Source organism: Rhinatrema bivittatum, chromosome 6, assembly GCF_901001135.1.
Source record: "Rhinatrema bivittatum chromosome 6, aRhiBiv1.1, whole genome shotgun sequence".
Lineage (NCBI taxonomy): Eukaryota > Metazoa > Chordata > Amphibia > Gymnophiona > Rhinatrematidae > Rhinatrema > Rhinatrema bivittatum.
The window spans coordinates 202,625,719-202,652,419 of NC_042620.1; the positions used below are offsets into that span (position 1 = coordinate 202,625,719).

The 26,701-nt window shown below is 40.3% G+C and overlaps 1 protein-coding gene across 15 annotated transcripts in view; it reads left to right on the top strand.

The window, feature by feature from the left end:
- The window catches only part of UBE2F (ubiquitin conjugating enzyme E2 F (putative)), a 283,299-nt gene that overhangs the window by 142,900 nt on the left and 113,698 nt on the right, over positions 1 to 26,701 (top strand). For 8 of the 15 annotated variants that reach the window (XR_003857446.1, XR_003857451.1, XR_003857445.1 and 5 more), the window contains one exon: positions 8,665 to 8,853. The exons of 5 other annotated variants lie outside the window; for them this stretch is intronic. Coding sequence is in view for 1 of the 10 variants with exons in the window: in XM_029606413.1 (XP_029462273.1) it covers positions 8,665 to 8,734 (70 nt within the window). In the remaining 9 variants the exon portion in view is untranslated. Of the gene's footprint in view, positions 1 to 8,664; positions 8,854 to 26,701 lie in introns of those variants that run through there. 2 more of the 15 variants (XM_029606413.1, XM_029606418.1) reach the window with 2 other exon arrangements.

The following is a 26,701-nucleotide window of genomic DNA, read 5'->3' on the forward strand; positions in this document are numbered from 1 at the left end:
GGCCTGTCTCCAGTCGAGGCCCGGGTGTCTGGCCTAGAACATTTGCTGTGGCCTCGGCCTATGCAAGTCCTAGGCTTCAGGCCTAGTCTGAACTAGCAGATCACCACCAGATCATGTAAGTGATGGCTTGGAGGAGGGGGGATCCTGGCCAGGTATTTTTTCTGGGAGCATGGGAGGGAGGGCTTATTTTCATTTTTTGGCTGTTTGGGTTTTTTCTTTTTTTTAATTATTTGATTTGCTTTTTTCACATGACTGAAACGAATCAAGCAATACATTAACTGAAATTTGTGGAGGAAAAAACCTCCCAAAAAAGAACCGAAAAACAAAAACACATTTTTTTGCCCTGTACATCTCTAATTGCTATGCTGTTCCCGATACATTTGGGATTTTTACCCATAAAGATTCTGTAGGGCATTTAGTCTCCTGCAGGTGCTTTATCCTGTTAGACTCAATACCATTCTTAACATAAAGTGACCTCTTCCCCCCCCCCTCCCCCCGCCCACCAAGTTGATCCATTCTGTCATTGTGATATAATTTGTACCTTTGTATAAAACTGTCCTAAAACTGTCCCTTTGGTTTTCTTCCTTCCACTAGGTTTCTGAAATGCAATTATTTCTACCTCTCCATTCAGTGCTATACACTCTAACTCTCCCATCTTACACCTTAGCCTTCTGGTATTGGTATACAGACCTTTCAAAGTAGGTTTTTTGTTCGTATTAACAACCTACTTATCAGTTGACAAGGATAATTTGGAATCTTTTTAACTCAGATGATTCTTTACTTATAGGCACACGAACTACTTTTGCTTTTATTGGAACCTCTTTGTTGGGATGCACGTAACTCTCATGTTTCATTAATATCTTTTGCAGATACCTCCCTCTGAACCATGCACTGCTGACTTTTCCTCTTGTTCTAGTTTAAAAGCTGTTCTATCTCCTTTTTAAAGTTCAACACCAACAGCCTGGTTCCACCCTGGTTAAGATGGAGCCTGTCTTTTCGGTAAATATTTCCCCTTTCTCAAAAGGTTGCCCAGTTGCTTGCAAAACTAAATCCCTTTTCCCTGCACCTTTGTCTCATCAACACATTGAGACTTTGGAGCTCTGCCTGTCTCTGAGGTCCTGTGCATGTGTCAGGGAGCATTTCTTAGTATGCAACCCTGAAGGTTCTGGATTTTAACTTTCTATTTAAAAGCCTAAATTTGGCTTCCAGAACCTGCCTCCCTCACCATCCTATGTCATTAGTGCCCATGACAGCCAGCTCCTCCCAGCACTCTCTAAAATACTATTGATGGATGCATGAGGTCCGCCACCTTCACACCAGGCAGGCAAGTTACCAAGAGTTTCTTATGTCCACCAGCTATCTATATTCCTCATAAATGAATCACCAATTATGACAGCCAACCTAACCCTTCCCTCCTGGGCTGTAGCCCAGGGAAACTCGTCCTCGGTGTGAGAGCATAATGCATCACCTAGAGAGCAGGGATTTGCTACAAAATCTCTTCCTGCTACTCCAGGGCAATACTCTCCAACCAATAGACCTTCCTGCTCCAGGGCACACCATGGCTTCCAGACTGGAGTTTTGACTTGGCTACTATGTCCCTTTAGGTCTCCTGTATATACCTGTCTGCCTCAACTATTCTAAGTCTCCCACTTTAGCCTCCAGAGATCGGTCTTGTTCTCTGAGAGCCAGGAGCTCTTTACACTGTATGCACATGTACAGTCTCTCACTAACTGGTAGATAGTCATACATTTATTTATTTATTTATTTTGGTTTTTTATATACCGGTCTTCTTGCATTAGATGCAAATCAAATCGGTTTACATTGAACAATTAAAACTTGCTTGAAAAAGCATTACATGTAACAAAGAACATCAAAACATGAAAAACCTGTAGGAACAATAATAAAACACAGAGTTTGAATTGTTCATCTTTACCAGATGCCTTACAGGAAATCAAAAGATGGATTAAAAAATTAAATAACATATGGAAGTATCGAGAGAAATAGAGCATGGGAGCACTGAGTGAAAATTATGAGAGAGGAAGAGGGAAGGGGAAAAAGAACAGAGGGACCAGAAAGGTGGTTAAAAAAGGAAGGATTAGAGGGAGGAAATTATAAAAAGAGACAAACAAATCGAATTTGCCATGGTAAATCTACAGTAAGAAATCAGGGAAATGCTAGATTAAATAGCCAAGTTTTCAGTTTTTTCTTGAAGGATTGATGGCAGGGATCCTGTCTAAGGTCTGGTGGAAGTGAATTCCAATGAGAGGGACCTGCCGTGGAAAAAGCTCTATTACTTAGTGGAGTTTTGGCTTGAGGGACAAAAAGGGAGCCTTGATAAGCTTTTCTTATTGGTCTCTTTGATTTGTTGGTGCGAAACTGAAAAGTAAGATCAATTGGAGCTAAGTTGTTTAAGGATTTATGTATGATGGTCATGGCTTTGTAGAGTACTCTGTATTTAATCGGAAGCCAGTGAAGCTTGAAGAGAATGGGTGTAATGTGGTCTCTCTTATTTGCGTTGGTCAGGATCCTGGCTGCTGAGTTCAGTAACATTTGTAGAGGCTTGATGGAGTTGGCTGGAAGACCAAGTAGCAAAGCGTTACAATAATCCACTTTGGAGAGTATGATCGATTGAAGGACAAGGCGGAAATCGTGTGAATGCAAAAGGGGTTTTAGCCTTTTCAGAACTTGTAATTTGAAAAAGCATTCTTTAGTTGTGTTATTTACAAAACTTTTGAGGTTCAGGTGATTGTCCAAAAGCACGCCTAGATCTCTTACGTGGGAAGTGTTTTTGATGTTGTCCAGGATAGTTGCAGGAGGATTAGGATTAGAGGTCATGTCTTTTTGTGTTTGATCAATTATAATGTTAGATATCTCTCTAGGAATGAAGTTGTCATCCTGGGAGATGATGAGGTATTCCGTTTTTTGCTTGTTGATGACCAGGTTAAGTTTGGTAAGGAGCGAGCTGATTTCCTGAAAGCAATATTCCCAGAAAATTAAAGTGTTTTGAAGGGACTTCTTTATAGGGATGAGAATTTGTATGTCGTCTGCATATACAAAATGTTTGATTTTCAGTTTAGATAGCAGGAAGCAGAGGGGTAGAAGATAAATGTTGAAGAGGGTTGGGGAGAGGGAGGAACCTTGTGGAACTCCCAGATTTGAACTGATTGGCTTAGATTCTTTGTTATTAATTTTTACCTTGAATGATCTGTTGCTGAGAAATGAACGAAACCAATCTAGGGCAGTGCCTGAAATACCAGTGTCGGTCTAGAAGGATTGAATGATTGACCGTATCGAAGGCCGCCGAGAGGTCGAGGAGAATGAGTAGGTGAGGTTGTCTTTTTTCTGAACTAAGGAAGACTGAATCCAAGAGAGAGATCAGAAGGGATTCTGTGTTAAGGGATTTCCGAAAACCATATTGATATGGAGCCAGGATCTTAAAATCTTCCAAGTAGTCTGTAAGTTGTTTATTAACTATTTTCTCCATGACCTTAGCAATGAAGGGTAGGTTAGCAATGGGGCGAAAATTAGCTGGTTCATCTGTTGAAAGATTAGGTTTTTTTAGGAGAGGTTTCAAGATGGCTTGCTTGAGAGAATCTGGAACTTTACCTTGAGTTAATGAACAGTTAATGATTTTTGCGATCGGTTTCGCAATGATGTTTGGTATTGACATGAAAAGGTTTGAAGGGATGGTATCTAAAGGATGTGAAGAGGGTTTGAATTTTTTTAGGATATTCATAATTTCAAGTGATGAGGTGGTTTCAAAAGATTTGAATGATGAGGTGGTCTCGAAGGATTCTAACCTGGCGTTTTGATGCTGTGATGCTGTGGTCTGTGAGAGTTGGGTAATAGGAGTAGAGGTGTGAAAAAGACTAGTGAGCTTGATAATATTTTCTTCAAAAAAGGAGGCGAGCTCAGTAGCTTTGGCGAGTGCTTGATCATCAGGAATTGATGGAGGGTCGGGTTTAGTTAGAGCTGAGACGTAAGAAAAAAGAGCTTTAGAGTCAAATATGAAATGATGGATTTTTTTTGCGTAGAAATCTTTTTTTGTTTTAAAGATGGAGTTCCTATACTTATTGAGAGTGGCTTTGTAGATTGCTTGATTCATGGTAGAAGGATTTCTGCGCCAGGTATGTTCTTTGTTTCTAAGGTCTGATTTGATAGCCTTCAATTCGGGTGTAAACCAGGGTTTTCTGTTGTCCTGTGCTTTGTGAATCACCTTGGTGGTTAGTGGGCAGGTTTGGTCTGCGATTTTGTTGGTGATTGTATGCCATGAAGTAAAGGCTGAGCTCACGTCTGAAAAATCGAGATGTGGTAGTTCTTTTTCAAGATGATTGGAAATAGTTTCTGATGAACAGGGTTTCCTAAAGTGGATTGTGGTTTTGGGTAAATAAGGAGGAGGAGAGTCTGCAGTCTTGAGGACCGTTGTGATGATAAAATGGTCCGACCAAGGTACTGGTGTACAGGTTGGAGGGGAGGATGGAGAGATGCCTTCATTTACATGTGGCAAAAGACTTGCTTCTGGACTTCTGCTTTCATCTTAATAATGTTGAATTCTTAGTTAAGTTTAGGTTGCTAAGGGAGTAGGGATGGGTAAATTAGAGTCCTTTAAATTTATGTGGTATATGCACTGTTAATCGGGTAGTGACCTGCAACGGGATTATTAAACTATTGATACTGGCTAGGGCAATTCTGTGTTTTAGATAAATCTCTGATTTTTATTGTGAAAGTGTCTCTTGCCTTTAAATCAAAGAATGAGCTTTGGGATGGGTGGAAGAGAAAATAAGACACAATTACCTACCTTATGCTTGTTTTTTCTTCTTCTCCCCCAAAGTTTTAAGTCCTAAGGGTGTAATTTTCAAAGGAGGCTGTGCTTGTAAATGTAACATACTATCATAGCAATTTTGAAAAGCTATTTACTCAAGTAAAACCCCGTTTTTCTTGAGTAAATGGTTTTTAAAATCAGGCCTTAAGGTTTCCCAAGGCAATACTCACCAACCCTCTTCAGCCACCTGCAAAATCCTTTTCTCCTCTCAATACAGCCACAGGATTGAGGTTTTCAAGTTTCCATATTTCGGGAGAGATCGAAATACTTTACCACATTATACAAGTTGCCATTCAAGCCATTTGGCCAGAATTTGCCATATGGACTGCAACAGCGTTTTCTGAGCAAAGTTATCCACCACATAATACGACGTGCATATAAAAGGGGAAGATGGTCAAATTGAGACTTATTGTTATCAACCTGAGTGTAATGTTTCCAGTCGTTCTTCATATTTAAATGCAATTCTATTAGTCCATAGCACAGCCTGTGCTTTACCAGATAGTTCACTCTTGCAGGATACTTAAATGTGGTGAAACGTTCTGAACACAGCCCATGCTTTAGCAGATAGTTCACCTCTGCAGGATACTTAAAATCAGGGCGTTAAGTTCTTCAATTTAATATTCAGTTTACTGGGAAGACTTTTGAGAATAGGTCTGTCTTTCCCAACACAGATTAATTCACAGTTCCTTTGACTAGCTTTGTGTGTCAGTCCCCCCAACGGGGGTCTGTCTGTCTTATATCACCCTCTTGTGGCTTCCATAGTATTTCTTACGCCTATCTAGCCCAAACACAGTCCCTAATTCTATCACGCTTTAATAGCAGAGTCCAGCAGTATCTTTTCAAACACAGCTTCTAATGCTCATGGCTTCTATAACAGGGTTTAATCCTATCTGGACCAAACACACGGGCCGATACAGTAAAGTCTGCAGGAGAGCGGGCGATTCAGTATTTAAATTAGTTCCGGCAGTAGATCCGAGTAAAAGAAGGCGCTAGGGACACTAGCGCATCCCTAGCGCCTCTTTTTTGACAAGAGCGGCGGCTGTCAGTGGGTTTGACAGCCGACGCTCAATTTTGCCGGCGTCTGTTCTCGAGCCCACTGACAGCCACGGGCTCGGAAACCGGACGCCGGCAAAATTGAGCGTCCGGTTTTCGGCCCGACAGCCACAGGCCGAATTCCATTTTTTTTTTTTTTTTTACTTTTTTTACTCTTCGGGACTGACTTAATATCGCTATGATATTAAGTCGGAGGATGCACAGAAAAGCAGTTTTTACTGCTTTTCTGTGCACTTTCCCGGTGCCAGAAGAAATTAGCGCCGACCTTTGAGTCGGCGCTAATTTCTGAAAGTAAAATGTGCGGCTTGGCTGCACATTTTGCTTTCTGTATCCCGCATGCATACCTAATAGGGCCCTCAACATGCATTTGCATGTTGAGGGCCCTATTAGGTGCCGCGGGTTGGACGCGTGTTTTCCTCCCCTTACTGAATAAGGGGTAAGGGAAAACGCGCGTCCAATAGCAGGCTAACAGTGCGCTCCATCGGAGCGCACTGTACTGTATCGGCCTGACAGTTTACATTTCATATCAAACTTCTTCAGCAATGTCTTTTCAAATGCAGCTTCTATTGCTTGTGGGCTTGGTTCTAGGAAACCAAGCCCTACTGCCACTACCAACTGTAGCTTCTAGAGGGAAACTTGTGCACTGACTTTTTGCTCGCCAAACTTCAGCTACCACCACCCATGGCAGTATTTCCTACTACTCTCTGACCTGTATGTCTTTAGCAATCCACATCTTTTTGAGGGGTTCTCCACTATTGGTCTCCCACATCCATTGACTCTGGATCTGTTTCAGGATTCTCTTACACCCCCACCTCTATCTCCTCCATATCTCCTTCTGCCTTTATTAGGGCTCCTTCCTGTTCCCATCTCACCCCATCTTTGAGCGACTTCTCCCTCTTCTCCCAGCATTCCCAAGTTTCTTTTCACCCAAGATGATGCAAGGTCTATGAAGTCCCTCCCTCCCTGTACTAAGAACTTCCCTTTCCCCCAGGCTTTCTAAGTAAGGAAGTTTTCTTTCTCATCTGATGATTCTTTGGCTCTGAAGGTTCCTCTGGATTTTCTTTCCTGTCAGTTTCCCCTACTTGTTTCTTCACCCAGCCTCTCCCATGTTATGTAGTAACCATCACACAAAGTCAATCATAAGGAGACACACATACTATGGTTTTTGGGTTTTTTTTACCATATACACCCTTAACATGGAAGGTACAATGATGCATCAGACAACAGTGGGTCATCCTGCATCTGTACCCTATTTTTCAAGATTTGCCTACTTTTGCCATGAAAAGAGCACAAAATATTAAACCATGTGAATAAATCAACTTTTTATTTTCAGGTAGTGCAGCATGAACAAACATTTTTTCGAAACTTCCCCTGTGGGTGATGCAACATTTCTGCTAGGTTCTTTACTGGAGATATCTTAACATTTCCTGACCGTCACCCTTTTAAGCTAAGATATTTTACTTCTTGAAGTTCTAAAGGGGTTATTTATCTTATTTGATGTCCATATAAATTATTATATATAGATAAATTGCTCAGAATAGTGAGACCTAGGATACAGGAACTCTTAATTTGCATTCGATGTCAACAAACACAAGCTCCTCTCATGGTACATTGTGTTGCCGCACAGCATAATGTGAAAGGTTTAACGTTTGCTGTCTTGGGATGACCACAAGTTCAATGGCAACTTTGCACATTGGCTTTTATGCAGAGAATAAACATGTATTTATAAGTAGGATACTGTCTTTCCACAAGCATTGAATAAAGATATCAAATAGGCAGTATTTTATGAATAAAATGGGGTTAGAATACAGTTATTGAATGGGCAGTATTCTATTAACTATGATCAGAGGATGGATAGAGATATGGGTGGAATACATCTGGATATGATGTTACTTTCACATTTTCTGACTGGTTTAAGTTTAAATAGATGAAAAACCAGAAGGTTATATGTGACCACCATTTTGAGATATGAGATGGTAGTCTGCATGAAGAAAGTGATTTTAACATTTATGGTTGCTGTCTCTTGATGTTCATTTTAAAATAGTTAGTAATGTATTTTGTTTTGACAGATATTTGAACACTCAGAACACAGCCCTTGACAAAGGCAGGAGATCGCCGAAACTTTGTGATGTTTGGGCATTTGCGTTGAGCCATAATAGTGCCGATATCATTTTGCTAGAATTACAGCAACAGCAAATGGGATAATAATTTTGGGTGATCGGTGGCCTTAATGCAGCGTTAATAAAATAAGTGATTTTACTTGCACATAAAAATTTTAACAGATTTTCATCTTTAATTATGTGATTTATGGACCATCTATGGGACTTGTAGATGATTAAATAAGATGCTATTATACCAACAATTGATGGCGAAAGAAGCACATGCTATAATACAGAATCTTTTATTTTAATGTGAAACAGCTGTTGAGATTAGCTGTTCACTTTTTTTTTCACAAGATTAAGAAAAAATGGCTATAAAATCCTCTACCTCTTAAGTGCCAGGCTAAATTTCAGAGTGCTGGGTTCAACAAGATCATAGAAAAACTTAATATTATATATAATGGGGAACATACACTGCTGAAAGTTCAAGGACTACTTTGTCCAAATTGCAGTAACCAGATTTGATTCTGGAGAAGTTTTGCAAATCTTGCATAGTGTAATGCGCATAAAGGGATTTGAACTAATAAGTCCTTGGCAAACTTCTGATCATGTTTCTCCTCAAATATAGTGGAAGGGCCACATGTAAAACCAAGCCTTATTTGTTCTTGTTTTCTATTCCTCCAACAACAGCAACATCAATGAAGATATGGGCAGCCTATGGAAAAACATATATTTTGTCGAGAAACATATTCGCCAATGACAGGATGTCTAAGATGGAGGCAGTAAGGTTAAAACTACTATTGAAGTGTCAGGAAAAGGAGAGTAGTGTGTCCCCTGTATCTGATAGTGAAGAGTTGTACAGATCAGAATTAGAAGACAGTGAGTAAATGAGTTCAATTCTTAAAATTATTTTCAGAATAATTTCTTAGATTATTAATCAGAATTTCTAGATGTCCAGAGCGCTAGATGCTTGTTAATCTAGTAAACAAATGATGAAGATTCTGCTTTGTTGTATTTTTTTGCCTGGTGCCATTTTGAAATTTCAATAAAAGTTTGAAATTCTTTTTTTGTATCACATTAAAATTAAAGCGCAATCTGTTTGATATGATTTGTTTACTTCATAGAAATAGCTTGTTGAGTACATGGCATCTTCCACATCTGTAGAAGTTATATTATATTGTCATTACCTTTGATCCATTTTGCACAAGTATATTTTATGTCTCTTCAATTTTTGTAATACTGCTTTTGACATAAATAATTTTATGCATTAGATTGTTTCATAATTATTCAAGTAAAAATGTGTGTGTATATTTGTAGTTTGGCAAGCATTGCATTAAAAAAATTATTTCATCTTTAATGATCGATACTACAAACAAATAAAAGGCACAGCTATGGCGGCTTCAATAGCCCTTTTGGGGGCAAACTTACGTGTAGCCCAATTTGGACAAATCTGGAAAGAGGATACCCTGCCAAAGTGATTAAATGTGCTTAAGCATGGATTCTATGCCAATAGAGATCTTTATTGCAAATAGGTTCAAAATCACAAACAACAAGACCAATTTCTGTTACCTTTTTCAGAAAGGATGGGTATGATTCAAAAAATTATTTTAAAACACTGACATATACTTAAGATACATAAAGTGTTTGAAGATTAACTTCTATTTGCACATACTCCATGACAAACTGATACATACTTCATCTAGTACCCAGCCAGTAGACATATTGGAAAGTTTTGGAGAATTCACCTATATGCATTATGTAGTCTGTACTTATTTATTACAGTCTGTACTTATGTATTACAGATCAAAACATTTGAACATCCTGAGTTATCAGTTTGGTACACCTTGCATGGTCATTTTGATTCAGACACAACGCAAGTGGTGTATGCGATCATCTGCCCTTGCCGCAAATTATATGTAGGTCAGACTAGATTATCAGTCAAAACCAGTATAATACAACATAAAAGCTGCATTAGGACATTCAAACTCGAATCTCCTTCAGTGAAACACTGTATGGTTTACAACCATACGGAGGATGATATTAAATTCTTCATAATACAAAGAATACTATAGCCAAGGGGGGGATAATATATCTTTAGTGTTACGGCATCGAGAACAGTTCTATATTTATGCTTGGCATACTGTACAACTTGCAGGGTTAAACCTCTATATAGAGTGGGAAGTGCTGTGATATATCTTGGTTTTTCAGTTATTTTTAAGACTTTAATAAAGCAATATCAAAGATTTTGTCAAACATTTTTTTTAATTGCTTTATTTTTTTCAAAAATAAAATCTCATAAGTAAAGGTACAATAAGAACAATCTGACTATTAGTTGGATCATGTCATTCATGTTGCAGCAATTATCAATATCTCTCTCCGCTTGTGATGAGAAATGAAAATATAAATATATTCCTAAAATCTCGTGCTCTCACCTACAAAAAAGTTCTAATGAACTATCTTTTTTTATTATTTGTTATTCATGTTGCAGCGTCATACAGCTGCAGTCATGAATACAGACAAATACTGGTTAGCTCCTGCATTTTTCAGCCTTGTTACTATATTCCTGGTCGAAACGCTGCAGGAAGGAAGGCTCAAGTAAGTTCAGTGCGATAGTTCGCTTTTTGTTGGATTGCGGCTTTAGTTTTATTCCTTTTATTAATTCTAGAATGCTATTGTTTGTTTTTAGGTCTTCATTTGAAATATTGAAAAAAGAATTTAGCATACATTTTCATCATATTCTTGTTTGTGGATAATTTACTTATACTTAAGAGTTTTAATCCTACAAATGGCACATGCGTTTTTTACATAGTAGATGCTAACTAGCAGAGTATAGATTTGGTTACTATGGTATTTTATTTACAGTTTAAATGGTCCATTCGTATCATTGCATCGCCTTATCCTGATGAAGCCCATCTGCAGCAAAACAAGGGAACCTTTGTAGAGAGGAGGAGGTTTTTGTTTTTTTCCATTGTTTATTTATCAATTTGCAAACAGTACATGTAATTCAACTTCAAATGTGGATTGTAACCCATGAGTACAAAGATGAAATAAAATGTACAGTTTGGGTTCCCCCTGCCCCCCCCCCCCCCCCAAAACATTGAATTATTCCTATAAAACAGATGACCTTCTCTCTTTTACCCTTCCCATATAAACTTATTGAAAAAATACTTGAAAAAAAATGTGAACCCTAAACTGATCTCCACTGTTCTCCAGATTTAGGACTGCACCACACATAATATTCATCATTATAATGCTTGTATTATATTTGTAATTTCTGATGGTAGTTTGTCAATGAAAAGTTACCAAATTGGTAGCACCATTAATTGTTTAGAAGTGGCCATAGACTTTTTTGATATGTATTCAAAAACTAATAATTGAACCAACCTTCTTTCCTAGTGAACCAAACTAGGGCGTTCTGGCCCTATCCAGATGGATAGTATAGTTTTCTTAACAATTAGATGACATACGAGGAGAGATTGAATGACAATCGGATGACAATCGAGGAGAGATTGAAGAATCTAAATATGTACTCCCTGGAGGAAAGGAGGAGCAGGGGTGATATGATTCAGACTTTCAGATACTTAAAAAACTTTAATGATCCAAAGACAACGACAAACCTTTTTCGTCAGAAAAAAATCAGCAGAACCAGAGGTCACGAGCTGAGGCTCCAGGGAGGAAGACTAAGAACCAATGTCAGGAAGTATTTCTTCACGGAAAGGGTGGTGGATGCCTGGAATGCCCTTCCGGAGGAAGTGGTGAAGTCTAAAACTGTGAACGACTTCAAAGGGGCGTGGGATAAACACTGTGGATCCATCAAGTCTAGAGGGCGTGAATAAAGTGGAGGCAGCAAAACACTGCACGGAGTGGCTAGCCACAGAGGCATTCAAACACTGCACGGAGCGGCAGTAGCCACAGAGGCATTCACGGAGCGGGATGCCAGTGGCCAGTGAATAAAGTGGAGGCAGCAAAACACTGCACGGAGCGGCAGTAGCCACAGAGGCATTCACGGAGCGGGATGCCAGTGGCCAGTAGTTAGTGTTCCACCTTCACAGAGCGGAAGGATGGAGGGCTGCTATCTCCAAAAAAAAATAAAAAAACAAACAAAAAAATAAAAACAGGGGTGGGTAAGAGTATGGGGCAAGGGTGTGGCCTGCTTGTTACAGCGGTTGCTACCCCTAATTGAGCTGGATGTCACTTGGATGCAGATACGGCGCTGCTCTCTAAATTGGTGGTGGGGTGGAGGGGAATTAGGGCTGGAGGGTACTGGAAGCCAATAGTAGCAGGTGGGAGAGAGAAAAAGGGAAAAAAAAAGGATGGATAAAGTGCGTAGCTTGCTGGGCAGACTGGATGGGCCGTTTGGTCGTCTTCTGCCGTCATTTCTGTGTTTCTATGTTTCTATGTTTCTGTATTAGCCCCACCTTATCTATAAACAGTTTCTGGGGCATACTTAACTTCGGGGTTACTAGTACATATATACCAAATAGCCAGAATTTTGAGTCTTCCAATAAAAGGAGATTCAAAATATTAGAACAGCGTTAAAAATTATTGAACATTTCCAAAAGCTATGTAAATAATCACTATTCTTTTCTCCACATTTGAGACAATGAGGTGACCGACTTAAGTTCGCTCTAAATGCCCTATTGGGTGCCAAGTAAATTTGCCAAATTTAATTTTTTTCCCTCAAAATTACATTTTCGGAAATAGTTTTTATACACTGGCGCTGGAGAGGGGATTATTCCCAGAGGGGTTCAATACAGGATGTATAACTGTTCTAGCCAAACCAGGATAGGATCCTGCTTTACCTGCGTCTTACAGGCCTATCTCCTTACTTAATTGTAACTTAAAAATCTATGCTAAGGTATTGGCAAATAGATTAAGCTTGGTGCTCCCCGGGATTATATCCTCTAAACAGGTTGGGTTTGTTAAGGGAAGGGAAGGACAACCAGAACCCACATAGTTAAATTGATATACTGCAAGCTAAAGAGGATCCCGGCATTGGAATTTGATTCAGAAAAGGCTTTCATGGATTTACTTGTTTTTGGTGCTGAGGAGGAATGGATTTTCAGGAAATATTGTTAAATCTATTGCCCTACTGTATCTCAAGCCTCTCTCATATTCTAGCAAATGGAGTACGATCTAGTGCGTTTTCGGTTTGCAGAGGGCTGAGGCAAGGATGTCCCTTGTCTCCTCTTCTATATATTATGGCCATAGACTCCTTGCTTAAGAAAATTCAAAGTGATAAATTTATCCCAGGATTAGATATCAGGCATATCTGGTTCAAAGTAGCGGCTTTAGCCAACGATATTCTTGTTTTTCTTACGGACCCAGTGAGACCTCTTGAAAGAGTTTTGACTCATCAGTTTCATTTTGGGCTTAAAAATCAATAAAGACAAGTCCGAGGCTTTGGAATTTATGGGAAGTTTGAGGCAAGGCTGGGAAGACACTCCCCCCCCCCCCCCCCCCTAAAGTGGATAATGTCTGAAATTAAGTACTTCGGTATTAGGATTCCGATTGATGTACAGGACTTATATAAGGTGAATGTTTCCCCTCTCCTTTGTTCCTTAAAGGCAAAGGTAAAACAATGGAACTTGCTCCCATTATCTGTTATTGGGAGGATTCACCTAATAAAAATGGTAGTACTGCCCAAGTGGTTGTATATTCTACAGATGCTCCCTATTTGGTTAGCCAAGAGGGAGTTAAGGGAGTTCAATAAAAGTCTGACACACTTCTTATGGAGTGGAAAGAAGGCCAGGCTTTCCTTACCAACTTTGATGAAATCCATTTGTTTGGGGAGGGGCTTAAACTGTCCTAATTTAAGGCATTATAATTTAGCTTGTATGATACGGCATATTAGAGATTGGATTCTGAGCACATCCCTTTTCTCTCCCATAGGTTGTTTACAAAAATGGTTTGATGACTTCTCACTGTCTGCTATTATCCAATCAGAAGCTAGCATAATTCCAAACAACTTACTTGTGTGGACCTTCCAGATTGTGTCCTCTTGCCAGAAAGCCTGGGGGGTTTTGTGTTCTTTGCTAAAGATCACGGGAAGGTTCACTGCATACTTGTCTATTAGTGGAAATCCTCATTTCACCCCAGAGATGAAGAATGAGGTTTTTAAAGAATGGCATAAACAGGGTTTACACAGTATTAAACAAATGTTCATAGGGAATACTAATATGCTGCACAGTTTTCAAGAGCTGCAACAGAAATAGCTCCTAGAGCAGGGGTGGGCACTTCCGGTCCTCGAGGGCCACAAACCAGTCTGGTTTTCAGGATATCCTTAATGAATATGCATGAGAGAGATTTGCATGCACTCTGCCTCAGTTGTATGCAAATCTGTCATGCATATTCATTAGGATATCCTAAAACCTCGACAGGTTTGTGGCCCTCGAGGACTGGAATTGCCCACCCCTGTCCTAGAGTCATATCCAGCAAGACCCTAATCCAACACCTCAACCAAATTACTGCAGGCTAAACCACTGTGCTTGATGACCAATTTGGGCTAAGTCTGCTCTGACATAGACCCGCTCCACTTTCTTATCAGCCTGATACGAGAAATCCACACGGAATCGATGCCTCAGCAACAGGCCCTAATAGGCTACCCCAAAGTTCTGGATTCAATCTTCCCATGCAACAGGCACTCACCAGAAGAACCCCGGGAAATAGTTTCCACTTAGTGACTGCTCAAATGCCGCCACAGTTACCCAGACTGGATATGTCCAATATCAGTTGTGGAGAAAAAGCCGGGTTACATGTCACAAATTTCTCATGATGTGGATGCTAGCTCTTCATTGAATACTTTTATGCGCAGATGAGACAGTAACATGGAGAAGAAGGTAACACCATCAAATGTTACAAATTTGAGAAGCAGAAAAACCAAAATTCCTTGGAATTAAGGATTTAGCGGATGTGGTCCTTGAAAACATGAGCTTTCCCACTGTGCCAGATCCGCAGACGAGCAGAGGTTACTTCTGCTCCAGTGGGAGTGGTAAGTATTGAATAAAAAAAAAACTGGGGAAAGCTAGGATAGGTTTAGGGTCAGGGAAGAGAGGGGAAGAGGGAGGAAGGATATGCATGAAATAGATTTGCATACACCTGAGGCAGTGTGTATGCAGGTCTCTCTCAAGCATATTCATTAAGGATATCCTAAAAACCCGACTGGTTTGCAGCCCTCGAGGACCGGAATTTCCCACCCCTGACTTAGGGAATAGCCACTGCTATTAATTGCATCAGTAGCATGGGATCTTCTTGGTGTTTGGGTAATTGCCAGGTTCTTGTGGCCTGGTTTGGCCTCTGTTGGAAACGGGATGCTGGGCTTGATGGATCCTTGGTCTGACCCAGCATGACAATTTCTTATGTTCTTATGGATGGGGAATGGCTCTAATCACAGATATTATTCCGAAGGTGTGACCATCTCGGTACAAGGAAAGTTAATTTGGTTACTTATTCTTATGAGGACATGTCTACATATCTGGTGAAAAAGAAGCCACATTTGTCTGAGATTAAGATGATTGCTAAAGATTCTGCTCCCACTGTTGCCCTTAACGAAAATGGAGTAAAGGACCTCACAGCAGCGGTTATGGCAGTTTTAAACACCCAATTCGACAAGCTTTCAGCACAAATAGCAGAAGTGAAAATCTCCATGTTGGACTATTATTCTCGACTTGAAACTGTGGAAGTTTGAGTCAGTGGAATAGAATAAGACACCCTAGCTTTAAATGTTAAAATTGCTTAGCTGGAAAAGCTTGTGGGTTCGCACGATGCTAAAATTGATGACCTGGAAAATAGATCCAGGAGATCCAGTCTCTGATTTATGGGCTTTGCGGAAAATATAACTGATATTAAACTGCAAGATGTGATTGAGCAATGACTGCCTGTGAAATTGGGCAAAAACAGAGTGAGTTGTGGTTACTAAAATCCTCAGTTATGCACACAAAGCCCTTATTTTACAAGTGTCCCCCAAGAAAAAGGAGCTCCGATATGAGGGTCAGCGACTTTTAATCTTCCAGGATTTCTCAATAAGATTGATGTTGCGAGAGAATTTACGCCAATATGTACAAACTTTGTTAAACTGCAGATTTGGTTTGCGCTTTTGTATCCTGTCCGGCTGAAAATATAGGCTAGCAATGACATTAAAATGTTCAACTACACCAAGGTGGCGAAATTTTTGAGACTTCTTTATAGAAACATGTTTGCCAATTCCATGTGGGATGGGATGTGTTCACATGATATATTGGAATCCTGAACTGGTGTTCTCAACCAGGGTTTGCATTGAGGAATACTGAATGGTGCAATTGACTGAGGAGTTGGGGGGACTGCCAACATTTTTAATTCTTTTCCCTATCTTTTTCTAACCCCCAAACTTAAGAATTGCAACTGATGAGACACATATGGAGGCAGGTTAACATATACATGTTATGTATGATGATTATTCATTTGGAAATGTTTCTTGTTTGTATTTTTGAAATCTTATATGGGGACATAATGCCAATAAGAATTTTGCTATTCCTGTAAATGCCTGAAGAAATAAAAGTGGGAGTAATTTTGTCAGGGGGGAAGCACCTAATGTATTAACTGTGACTCAAGCTCTCTTTTCGGGATGGTGTGGTGAGCATATGGGATCGGAAAAGTAGTGGGGGGGGGGGAGGATAGGGTCTGAGAGGGGATTGGGGAGGGGTTTGGAGAAAGAGCAGAAGTGAGGAGTTGCTTTTTAAAGTTTGGAGAGAAACAGTAGTAAATGGAGATAATCCTATTGGGCAGCCATGTGTGTTTGAAGAGATTTGGAATTTATTGTAGAATGTTATGGAAAACTCATAAAGGAAATGTGTTGAGTTTAGCCTCAGATTCTCTCTTTCTTTGGGGCCATGGGGTGTTCTGTTAGATTAGTAACTTGGAAAAGGGTTGGTTACCCCTACAAACAGGGAAAATGTGATTTCTAATTTGAATAGACTTAAAAGTTCAATCATATTTTTACAGGAAACATATGTCAGAAAAAGAACATCTAAAAATAACGAAGATAAGTATTAATCAAGTCTTTGCAGTGCAGATTCTTCTCATAGTTGTGGTGTTACAATTCTAATTCACAAATCTGTTTCTTTACAATGGTAAAAATCAATTATTGATCCCAGGGGGAGGTTCATTATAATTCTAGGTTTCTTCTTCGGCAAATTAACAATACTAGCTTCAGTCTACCGGGCGAAGCAGTACGATCACACATATTTCACAGTTATTACCACTCTCATTCTTTCACTGGGGAGGGCATCAATTGTTCTTGGGGGGGGGGTGATTTAAATTGTGTGGCTGACCTGACCCTAGATTGTGAATCTTGCTCCAGGGGAAGCCATTGGGGAAGACAAAAGGTATTTCCTTATGTAACTCACTGCAGGTAATAGACGCGTGGAGGATATTGAATCCTTATACGAAAAATTTTACTCACTATGCACGCTTTACTGTTACCCAGGTAGAGAGTCCATCAAGCTAGGTTGAGAGAACATTGCACAAATCTCATCTTTGGGTGAGTTTCCTCACTCTGAAGGTCCTCAAATCTTCACAAGAGAGCACTGTGCTGTTCGTATGTCTCACTTTGAATGTCAAAGTGGCCTCTAACCCCTACACTAATACCTAAACCTCACCTCGAGTTACTAGGTGGGCTTCCTATAGAGATATAAATACCTACCTAGTATGAGGGAATTATGGCTAGTCTCTCGCTCTCTCCTAAAAATGGTCCATCCAGTGGTTGTATGCAGGAAATACAACAATTCTGAAATGTATCGCAAAGTGTGAAAAGGTTAGCGTTTCGCATAGGTATTAGTCACTTTGCGATAAACTGCCTATTACCATAAAACATACCCCTTTTCCTGTTGCATGCGATATTTAGTGCATTTTGATAAATCCAGGTCTAAGAGAATTAAAGGCATTAATCTGTGTTGTCGGACCCAGAAGCAATTGTGCATAAATAAGTTTTTAGTTTTTTCTTGAATTCTTTCCGGTTAGTTATGAGTCTAAGTGTAGTTGGGATTGAATTCCAGAACAGAGGACCAGCCACGGAGAAAGCACGGCTCCTGGTAATTTCTAGTCTGGCAGTTTTGATCGTAGGGACCTCGAGGAAGTTTTTATCAATTGATCTTAAATGACGGGGCTGATAGAGGCACAGAGAAGTACATAACCAGATGGAGGATGGATTATGGATTAAGTTGAAGATTATTAATAGAATTTTGTATTGAATGCATTGTTTAATAGGTAACCAGTGGGGATCCAGGAGGGCGGGGGAGATATGTTCTTTCATTACGGTGTCTGTGAGGAGGTGAGCTGCAGAATTTTGTATGAGTTGTAATGGGCAGATTATTGAGTGTGGGAAACCAATGTATAGAAAGTTACAATAATCTAGACCAGATAGGATGAGGGCCTGAGGTACTTTTCTAAAATATACTGGGAAAAGAAAATACTTTGGAATCCTCATTAATAGAGACACGAAGATGTGGTACCACTGATTATACAGGAATTTAGGAAACGTACTCAAAGTTGGATGAAGTTTCCATTATTGCTTTGGGTAGGATAGCTTGATTTAAGATGTCTCTTCTACCTAAATTATTATATATTTTGCAAATGCTGCCTCTGATTGTTCCCAAATGGGATCTTAAAGGATTTCAACACATTTGCTCTAGATTCATGTGGAATGAATGCAAGGCAAGGGTCTCTTTTGCTAAACTTATGATTCCCTCCTTAGGAGGAGGATGGAGTTTTCCCAATTTGAACTATTATCTAGCATGTGCCCTGCGGATTTTAGGGGATTGGCTTTGGAGTAGTAATTGTTTTGCAGATGTGACGGTGGAACAGAATTTGCTTGTCCCTATGTTTTGTGATTCTTATTTCATGCGGGACCTAAGAATTTTCCAGATTACCTTTCCCATAATGTATTGGTACAATATTTGAAATTTAGATGGAAAGAGGTGAGAAGGCTACTGTCACTTTCTTGGAAGTTATCTCCTTGGCTGTCTATTTGTGGCAATCCTTGGTTTAAATCAGGGGAATCAAGTAAATTCTTCACACAAATAACTCATGCAGGCCATAATGCATTTAATGCTTTTATTATTTATCAAAATAAATGAATATTTTCATTCCAACATTGCAGGAATTCCTTGGTTTTGAGGAAGCTAATGTCTTGCTTTATCTCCAACTTGCTAGCTTTGTCACAAAAAGTTAGTGATAAATACGATGTCCCATTTTTTGGGCCCGTTTCATAGATTATTATAAATGTTTCAGGGGAGGAAGCAATTATTGACGAGTTTTTATAAATTTCTTCACTCAATTACCTCTTACAAATTGTTTGCTGTGTTAGCGTGATTATAGAATGTGGATCTGGGTTCCAAACTTGAAGATGATGATTTTATTTTTGGCATAAACAATTTTTACAAAAATATTCCCTTGATATTGTTAAGGGAACAGTATCTTAGGGTAGTTAATAAGTTAATCATCTCCCCTTCCCCTCTTAGAGCATATCAAATGAAGCTTAAAGACACCCTGAGATGTGTAAAATACCCTGCAGATATGGCAACTTTGTCAAGGGTTGTGGATATACCCCCCAATTCATATTTTTGCAGAAATTGTGGTGCAGTATATGTCTGATTTTTTGGGATACTGATTCCAGTGGACGTATATACTTGTGTCTTGGGAGTATTCTCTGATGCTGTTATCTGTAACGAGTTTAAAACTAGAAAATGTATATTAATTAAATTGATCCAAAGTGATGTGCCAATGTTTGACTTTTGGTTTTTGGAAATCTAGAACTTTTGAATTTGGAATATAAGTCTTAGAGTATGACACCGCTGAGGAAAAAAATCAGCTTTCTACAAGATATAGAATCCATTCATTAAGAAATTTCCTGTTTCTCTTCAGGGAAAGTATGATCTCAACTCTTTTCTGGCTGCTTCTACAGTTGCTGCTGACTGAAGTAATTGGCTGAACCATTGTATGCTGTTTCTCCTTCTATGAACCTTGCTGGGGGAGGATGAAGGTGGGAGGAGAGGGGGGGATGTGGGATAGGTTACTGATGGTATTGCTAATTGTTGCACATATGATGTTGTTTTTATGCGAAAGCATTACAATTGAATAGAGATTGTTATAAAAAAAAATTAGGTGTTGAAGAACTGTGGAGCTAAATAGGCATCCTACATGGTGGCTATTTAGCAACTCTGTGTTACTTTAAATGTACCTTACGCTTCAAAAAATATCTCACAGTAAGTTAGGTATTCTAAAATTCCTCCCAGACTTGTTCAAAATGTACTGCTGTTTTTCTAGCCCCTCCTTTGCCCTCAACAATTTGTTTGGTAGTCAGGGAACAATGGTGGGGGTGCATACTGAGTGCATTGCTTCCTAAGTGACTGCAACCCTCTCATTCTTCTCCACTCTACCTACTCTACCATGGTGCATGTTTCACTCCATATTCCTTTCTTCTTTCTCCTCCATCTACCCCATCCAAGAGCAGTCCTCTGTCTCCTCTTCCAGACCTTCCCTGCAGCCTTTTCTGTTCTCCCTCCCCTCCTCATCTCATCTACTCTAACCCTCTTCTCCATCCCCCTCACTCTTCCCTCATCTTTCTTTTCACACTCTCATCTCCCTTGCACACTCTTCTCCTTTCTGCCTCACCCCCTGGACCTCTTGCTTCTTTTATCTGTGCCCCACACATTCTCTCTTCCTCTTCTGCATTCGGAAGATGCTTTTGCTACTTCCCCTGGTGCCCGGAAGATGCCCCTGCTGCTACTTCCTGCACCCGATCTCGCTTGGAGTTGAAGAATCTTCACTGAGAAAATGCACTCACCAGAGGTGAAAGGGTGAGTGCAGTTTTGAAACCCTGCATAAGAAATAAAATAGAAATACATATAAAAAAAACATACTTTACAATGTCTGTGGGGAGACTGTGAAGAGGAGGTTCTTTTATCTGGCTGCCCTGCTGACAAGGTCGCTGTCGGCTGACGTGTCTACCTGTGCCCTGCTGAGATAAAATTGCGACATGCAGTAGGTCCGTGTGAGAGTGTGAAGAGGAAGCCTCTTATCTGGATGCCCTGAGCCAGATATTAAAAAAAAAACTTAGCTGGATAAGTTGGATTTATCTGGCTATGGTCAGTGGGCTCTACTGAATCAGATAAGTGACTTATCCAGCTTAATTTTTAGCCAGATAACTCCAGAGTAGGGAATGGGCAGATATGTTATCCAGTTAACTTTGCCAGGAATATTCAGCGGTGCTGTCGTGCCATTGAATATCCCAGGTAAATTAGCTGGATAAGTGTATTCAGCTAACTTGCCGAGCCACAGAGTGGCTCAATATGGACCCTCCTGGTAACATCCGGGATTCCTGCTGACCTGGGACCAGCTGAGATAAGATCGTGGTGTTCAGCAGATTTGTGGGAGAATTTAAAGAGGAGGCTTTCCTACCTGTCTGCCCTGCTATCACCCAGGTTTCCTGCTGACTGGAACGCTCCTGGCTGATGTCACCACCTGGGCCAACTGAGATAAAATCACGACGTGCAGCAAGTCCATGAGAGAGTGAAAAGCAGATGTCTGCCTACTTGGTTGGCCTGCTAACATCCGGGATTCCTGCTTATTGGAACACTGCCACCTAGGCCCAGCTGAGATAAAATCGCAAAGTGCATCAGTGTGCCAAAGGGACGTGCCTCTTCCTCCAGTTTTGGAGGATCTTGATTTTTTTCACGATTCCTGGGTTCTTTAGTTAATATGGGGAAGAAGAGAAAAGATAACTTGAAGTTGGTACCGCCCTTGTCTCATTTTACCCCTCAAATAACCCAGTCAACTCTAGAATCCTTTAATTTTGCTAGTCAAGATTTGGGACATACTGAACTTGGAGCTTATGGGAATTCAGGCTCTGTTCAACAAAAGTCTTCAGTGTCTACTCCTTATTTAGTGGCTAAACCTGCCTTAACGTTAGATTCATTGGGTAGATATTCAAAACATAGCCAGATATACTTATCCAGCTAACTTAGATGGGCTATTCAGCTGCAGTTGAATATCCTGGCTGGCTGGCTATGCCTCTGAATATCCCTGGATAAAATACTACTTTAGACGGATAAGTCTTATCCGTCTAAATTTATCTGGCTAATTCTGAGTATCTCTATTTATTTATTTATTTATTTATTTATTTGTTTATTTATTTATTTATTTTAAAACTTTTCTATACCATGGTTTAGTGATATACCATCACAACTGTTTACAAATAGGCACATAAATAAGTTCGAAATGGATTTACTTTAACCAGAGGGTGCCATAGTTGTTCAGATACATGATTCGGTATTATAAGCTATATGTAAAGTGTATTAAAATTCTCTGGATAAATTCTCTGGATAAATTAAATTTAGCTGGATAAGTTATCTGGCAAAGAAACGCCACTCCATTAGGCCCATTGCCTGCCCACAAGTTATCTGGCTAAAAACATAGCTGGATATTCAGCGCCCACTACTAATCCTGATAAGTCCTACTTATCTAGCTAAGTAGCTTTTGAATACCAACCTCATTGTGGACAGTGGTTACAAATTTGAAGACAGCTCTGTCTTCTAGAATTGACTCTGTTCTAGGAAAATTAGGAAATTTGACTGTCCAAGTAAGAATGTTGGGGAGAGAAAAGCTAGGATATTTGTGGTATATTTAGTGTATGCCTGCAGGAATCAGTACACCACCTTTTCTCTGTTTTTCACCAAGTTCTGGCCAGTACTGCCTTTAGCTTTTCATACTTCACTGGGTTGATCAAAATGCCTTCCTTTTCACTTGAACTATGCTGTGGACAGGATGATAGGATGAGCGGTGGGTGAGCTTCAGGCCTGAATTAACTCCTACTCAGGGATTTTTGGGCTAGCGATCCCGTTACAGGGATTGCCTTTCATCCTTTGACAATCTTGACGTCTGTCCTGGTTGATCAGATCTGTCTGGTACTTTGGCAGGTAAAGTCGGCCACAGACTTGGCTGCTGTTGCCACTTCTTCTTCCAAGTGGGTATTTCTGCCCATTGTGCCTATCAGCCAATCATTGGGCGAGCATCTGCAAAGGTATTCTGTTTTTCAAATGCTGGTGGCCCTTAGTTTCTTTTTGGAGGGCTTTCTGGCCCCAGTTAGTTTTTTGGTTGCTTTGTGACACTGAAGGAAACTGTGCTGTCTTCTTCCAAGAGTTCTTCTCCTGGTTGATTTTCTAGGTCTTTTCCTAATCCAGGAGCATCTAGACCTACTTTACTTGTCGGGGTTCGCTGATCCAAAACCCTGACTAATTAGTACCGTGAGGCAAAGTATGCTTCTCGCTGGACTGCGCATCATGCCTCTGCTGTGCATTGAGCTATTTGTGTCTTAGTCTGTTCTATAGTTTTCTTTTGTAGAACCCATCTCTTTTCCTGCCTAGACTCGTTTTTGGGTCAGCTGCCTCACAGGCAAATGGGACAAAGGTGGTGCTTTCAGCACTGTGGTGTTCCTGTTTTTGAGCAGCCTTTCGCTTGCGATTCACACATGTGTTAAGACTGCCATCCTGCTTGTCCTCGGAGAAAGCAGAGCTGCTTACCTGTAACAGGTATTCTCCGAGGACAGCAAGATGTCAATTCTCACAAAACCCATTTGCCGCCCCTGGGAGCCAGTTTCTCTATGTATTAGTTATATCGTGGACTGTGGACTGAAGGACTCTGCCTAGAGGGCAAGGCGATAACTACAGATGCACATGCTCAGTAGGGCATGTTTGAAAGCTCTAGAATCTTTGAGATCAAAGATTCAGGCTGGCCTCCATCCGATGATGTCACCATGTGTGACGACTGATATCCTACTATTCACGGAGAACACCTGTTACAAGTATGCAACTCTGCTCTCTCTCTGCCTGCTCTGCCCTCTCCCCTCCCTGCTCTTCATCCGCCTCCCCCCTGCTCCCCCACTACCCCATCCTGCCCCCTCCCTTCACTTTCCCATTTCAACCGTCTCCCCTCAATAGTCTCCTCCTCCAGCTCCCTTTTCACTCTCCCTCTACCCCTTCAGCACCTACTCTGACCCTCCTCTTTTTCTCGTTCCTCCTCTACTTTTCTCATTTCCAAGCAGCTCTTCTGCTGCCTGCTCTACTGCTTTTTTTCTTGTGTTGCTGGTACCTCTTTTGTTTGTTTATTGTGGCTGATGATGCCTGGGAATCCCCACCAGCTCTTCTGTTGCTGGTGCATCCATTTATTTTTGTTTTTTGTGCTGGTGGGGGGCCCGGGAATCCCCACCAGCTGTTCCATTGCCTGCACTTGCGCTGCACTCACTGGCCCTGCGATTTGGATGTTGGTGCTTCTTCCTTGCTGCCTGCAGCCCTGCTTTTTTCTCTGGGTGATGTCATTACATAGTAACATAGTAATGATAGCAGGAAAGGACCAAATGGTCCATCCAGTCTGCTCAGCAAGCTTCTTATGGTAGTATCTGCCATGCCATACAGGTTGACCCCTAAGTTTCTCTTAAAGGTAGCAACTGCCACTCTGTGCAGTTATTCCCAAGCCTTATGATAACCCATAAAAATGTACTGCTAGCAAACCTTTTTCTGGGTAATAAGCCTTCTTGAAAATTCAAAGAGTACAGCCGTGTTTTGCTTATGGACTTGGCCTTAGCAGTCCTGTGCTTTTTCACTTGTGTCTCCATTATCAGTACCCTAGACTGTAAAAGTCAGAGCCCGTATTTTTTGTTGTCAGAATCCAATTCCTCTTCCCCCTCCCCTACCCCACCGTTAAAGCAGCAAGTGATGTAGTTGCGTCAAAAGAATCAAGGTTTATTGGTTAAGGGTCATAATCCCTTGCCTTCTGTTAAGGATAGAAATTGCTGCTTCATGCAGTTTACCACCATGTTTTAGTTCCCCAGACTGTAAATGTCAGGGCCCTCATTGGCTTGTTTTCTGAATCCAACTCCCTTTTCCCCCCTATTGTTGAAGCAGGAGAGCGATGTTGCAATTGCGTCAAGAGTATCAAGGTTTATTAGTTAAGAGTAGTCACCGCTATATCAGCAAGTTACCCCCATGCACTCTTTTCTTCAGTTCCATCTTCCAGTCATTAGGGATTCACATTCCATTTAATTTGAATTCTTTGACTGTTTTGTCTTCACCACCTTCAGAGGGAAGGGCATTCTAGGCATCCACCACTCTCTCCATGAAGCAATATTTTCTGGTGTCTTTCTCCCCCTGGAGTTTCATTTCATGATCCCTAATTCTACTGATCTCTTTTCAATAGTGGGGTTTGGTTGCTCTGTGAAGCATTGCCAAACAAAGATTGAGAACCTCACACAAAGGTGGACTCTATGGAGGTAAAATATGGATGGTAAAATTAGTGAATTAAAATCTCAATGACATCGGCGGCGGCTGTTACCAAGATTGCAATGTTAAAATAATCAAAGATCTTGTAGGTTGGAGTTTCTTGGAGAACTATGCCTGACATTTAAATCTCTGCTTTTTTGAATTTTCTTAAGGTTGTGGGGGGGAAGATTCCTATCACACCTTGAAGAAATATTTTCTGGAAACTTTGCAGTTTGATCTCAGAAAAGTTCCTTCTATAAACAAGATGGGTTTTTTCCCAGTTTCGTGTAAAGAGAGACTATCTCAAGATCAATGCCCTGATGCCATTGCTAATTTAGCTCAATTTCTTGAGGATTCTACAGCAAGAGATTTATGAATGTTCGATTCTTCTTGTCTCGTTCATCTCAGAACAAGAACTCAGCGAAGTAATGAAAAGATGCTTAAGATATTTCTGTTCCCTTTCACGGGCAAGATTATATGTATTTTCCAGACTTCGCTTCGAGCTACTCAAGAACGTAGATGAGATTTCCTTTCTCTTTGACCTCAGATTAGATCTTTAGGGTTCGTCCTTTGTATTAAGGTACCTTGTAAATGCATAATTCATTCTCAGAATGAATGTTTGTATTTTTTTCTACCCCGAGCAACTTAAATCCCTTAACTCCAGGAGTATATTGTTTTCATCCTTCTGGAAACTAATAGGTCCACATAGATCCGTGATATTTGGTTGTCGCTTACACATTAAGCCTGTTTCTTTTTTTTGATTCTTTTAATCTCCCATTTATTACGACCCCCTGCTAAATTTCCTTTTGGGAAAATGATTTATATTTGAATGTAATTTTCCTATTAATGTATTTATTTTATATAGTTAAGTCATTTGTGTTTTCTGGAAAGTTAAGGTACTGTCTTTGCTTTAATTGTTGAAAACAATAAAAAACCAAAAAAAAAAAAACCCCACACATGGCCTATCAGTGCCCAGTAAGAATTTTCTAGGGTTGTAACTGTTGCTCCGTGCATGTTTATCACAGTGCTTTTCCACCTACAGATCCCTAGGATGATGGCAAAGCACTGTGGTAATATGCATGGGGTTCTATTCCAGATATTTTCTGATCCCAAAAAAAAACAGGTATCTGTCCCATTCTGGATTTAAGGCATCTAATAAATTCCTCAAATGGGAAAAAATTCAAGATGAGTATCCTTGGTACCATCCTTCCTCATGACTGGGGGTTAACTGACCACCCTAGATTTAAAGGATGTTTTAATGCACATAGCCATTCACCAGAATTGCAGGAAATGCCTGCACTTTGTAGCAAAATAAGATCATTAGTACTGAGTCCTATCATTTGGCTTATTAGCAGCTTCGAGAGTATTCACCAAGTGCCTGGCAGCAGTAGTTGTACATGTCAGGAGAAATTGAGTCTTTCCCTATCTAGATGATTGGC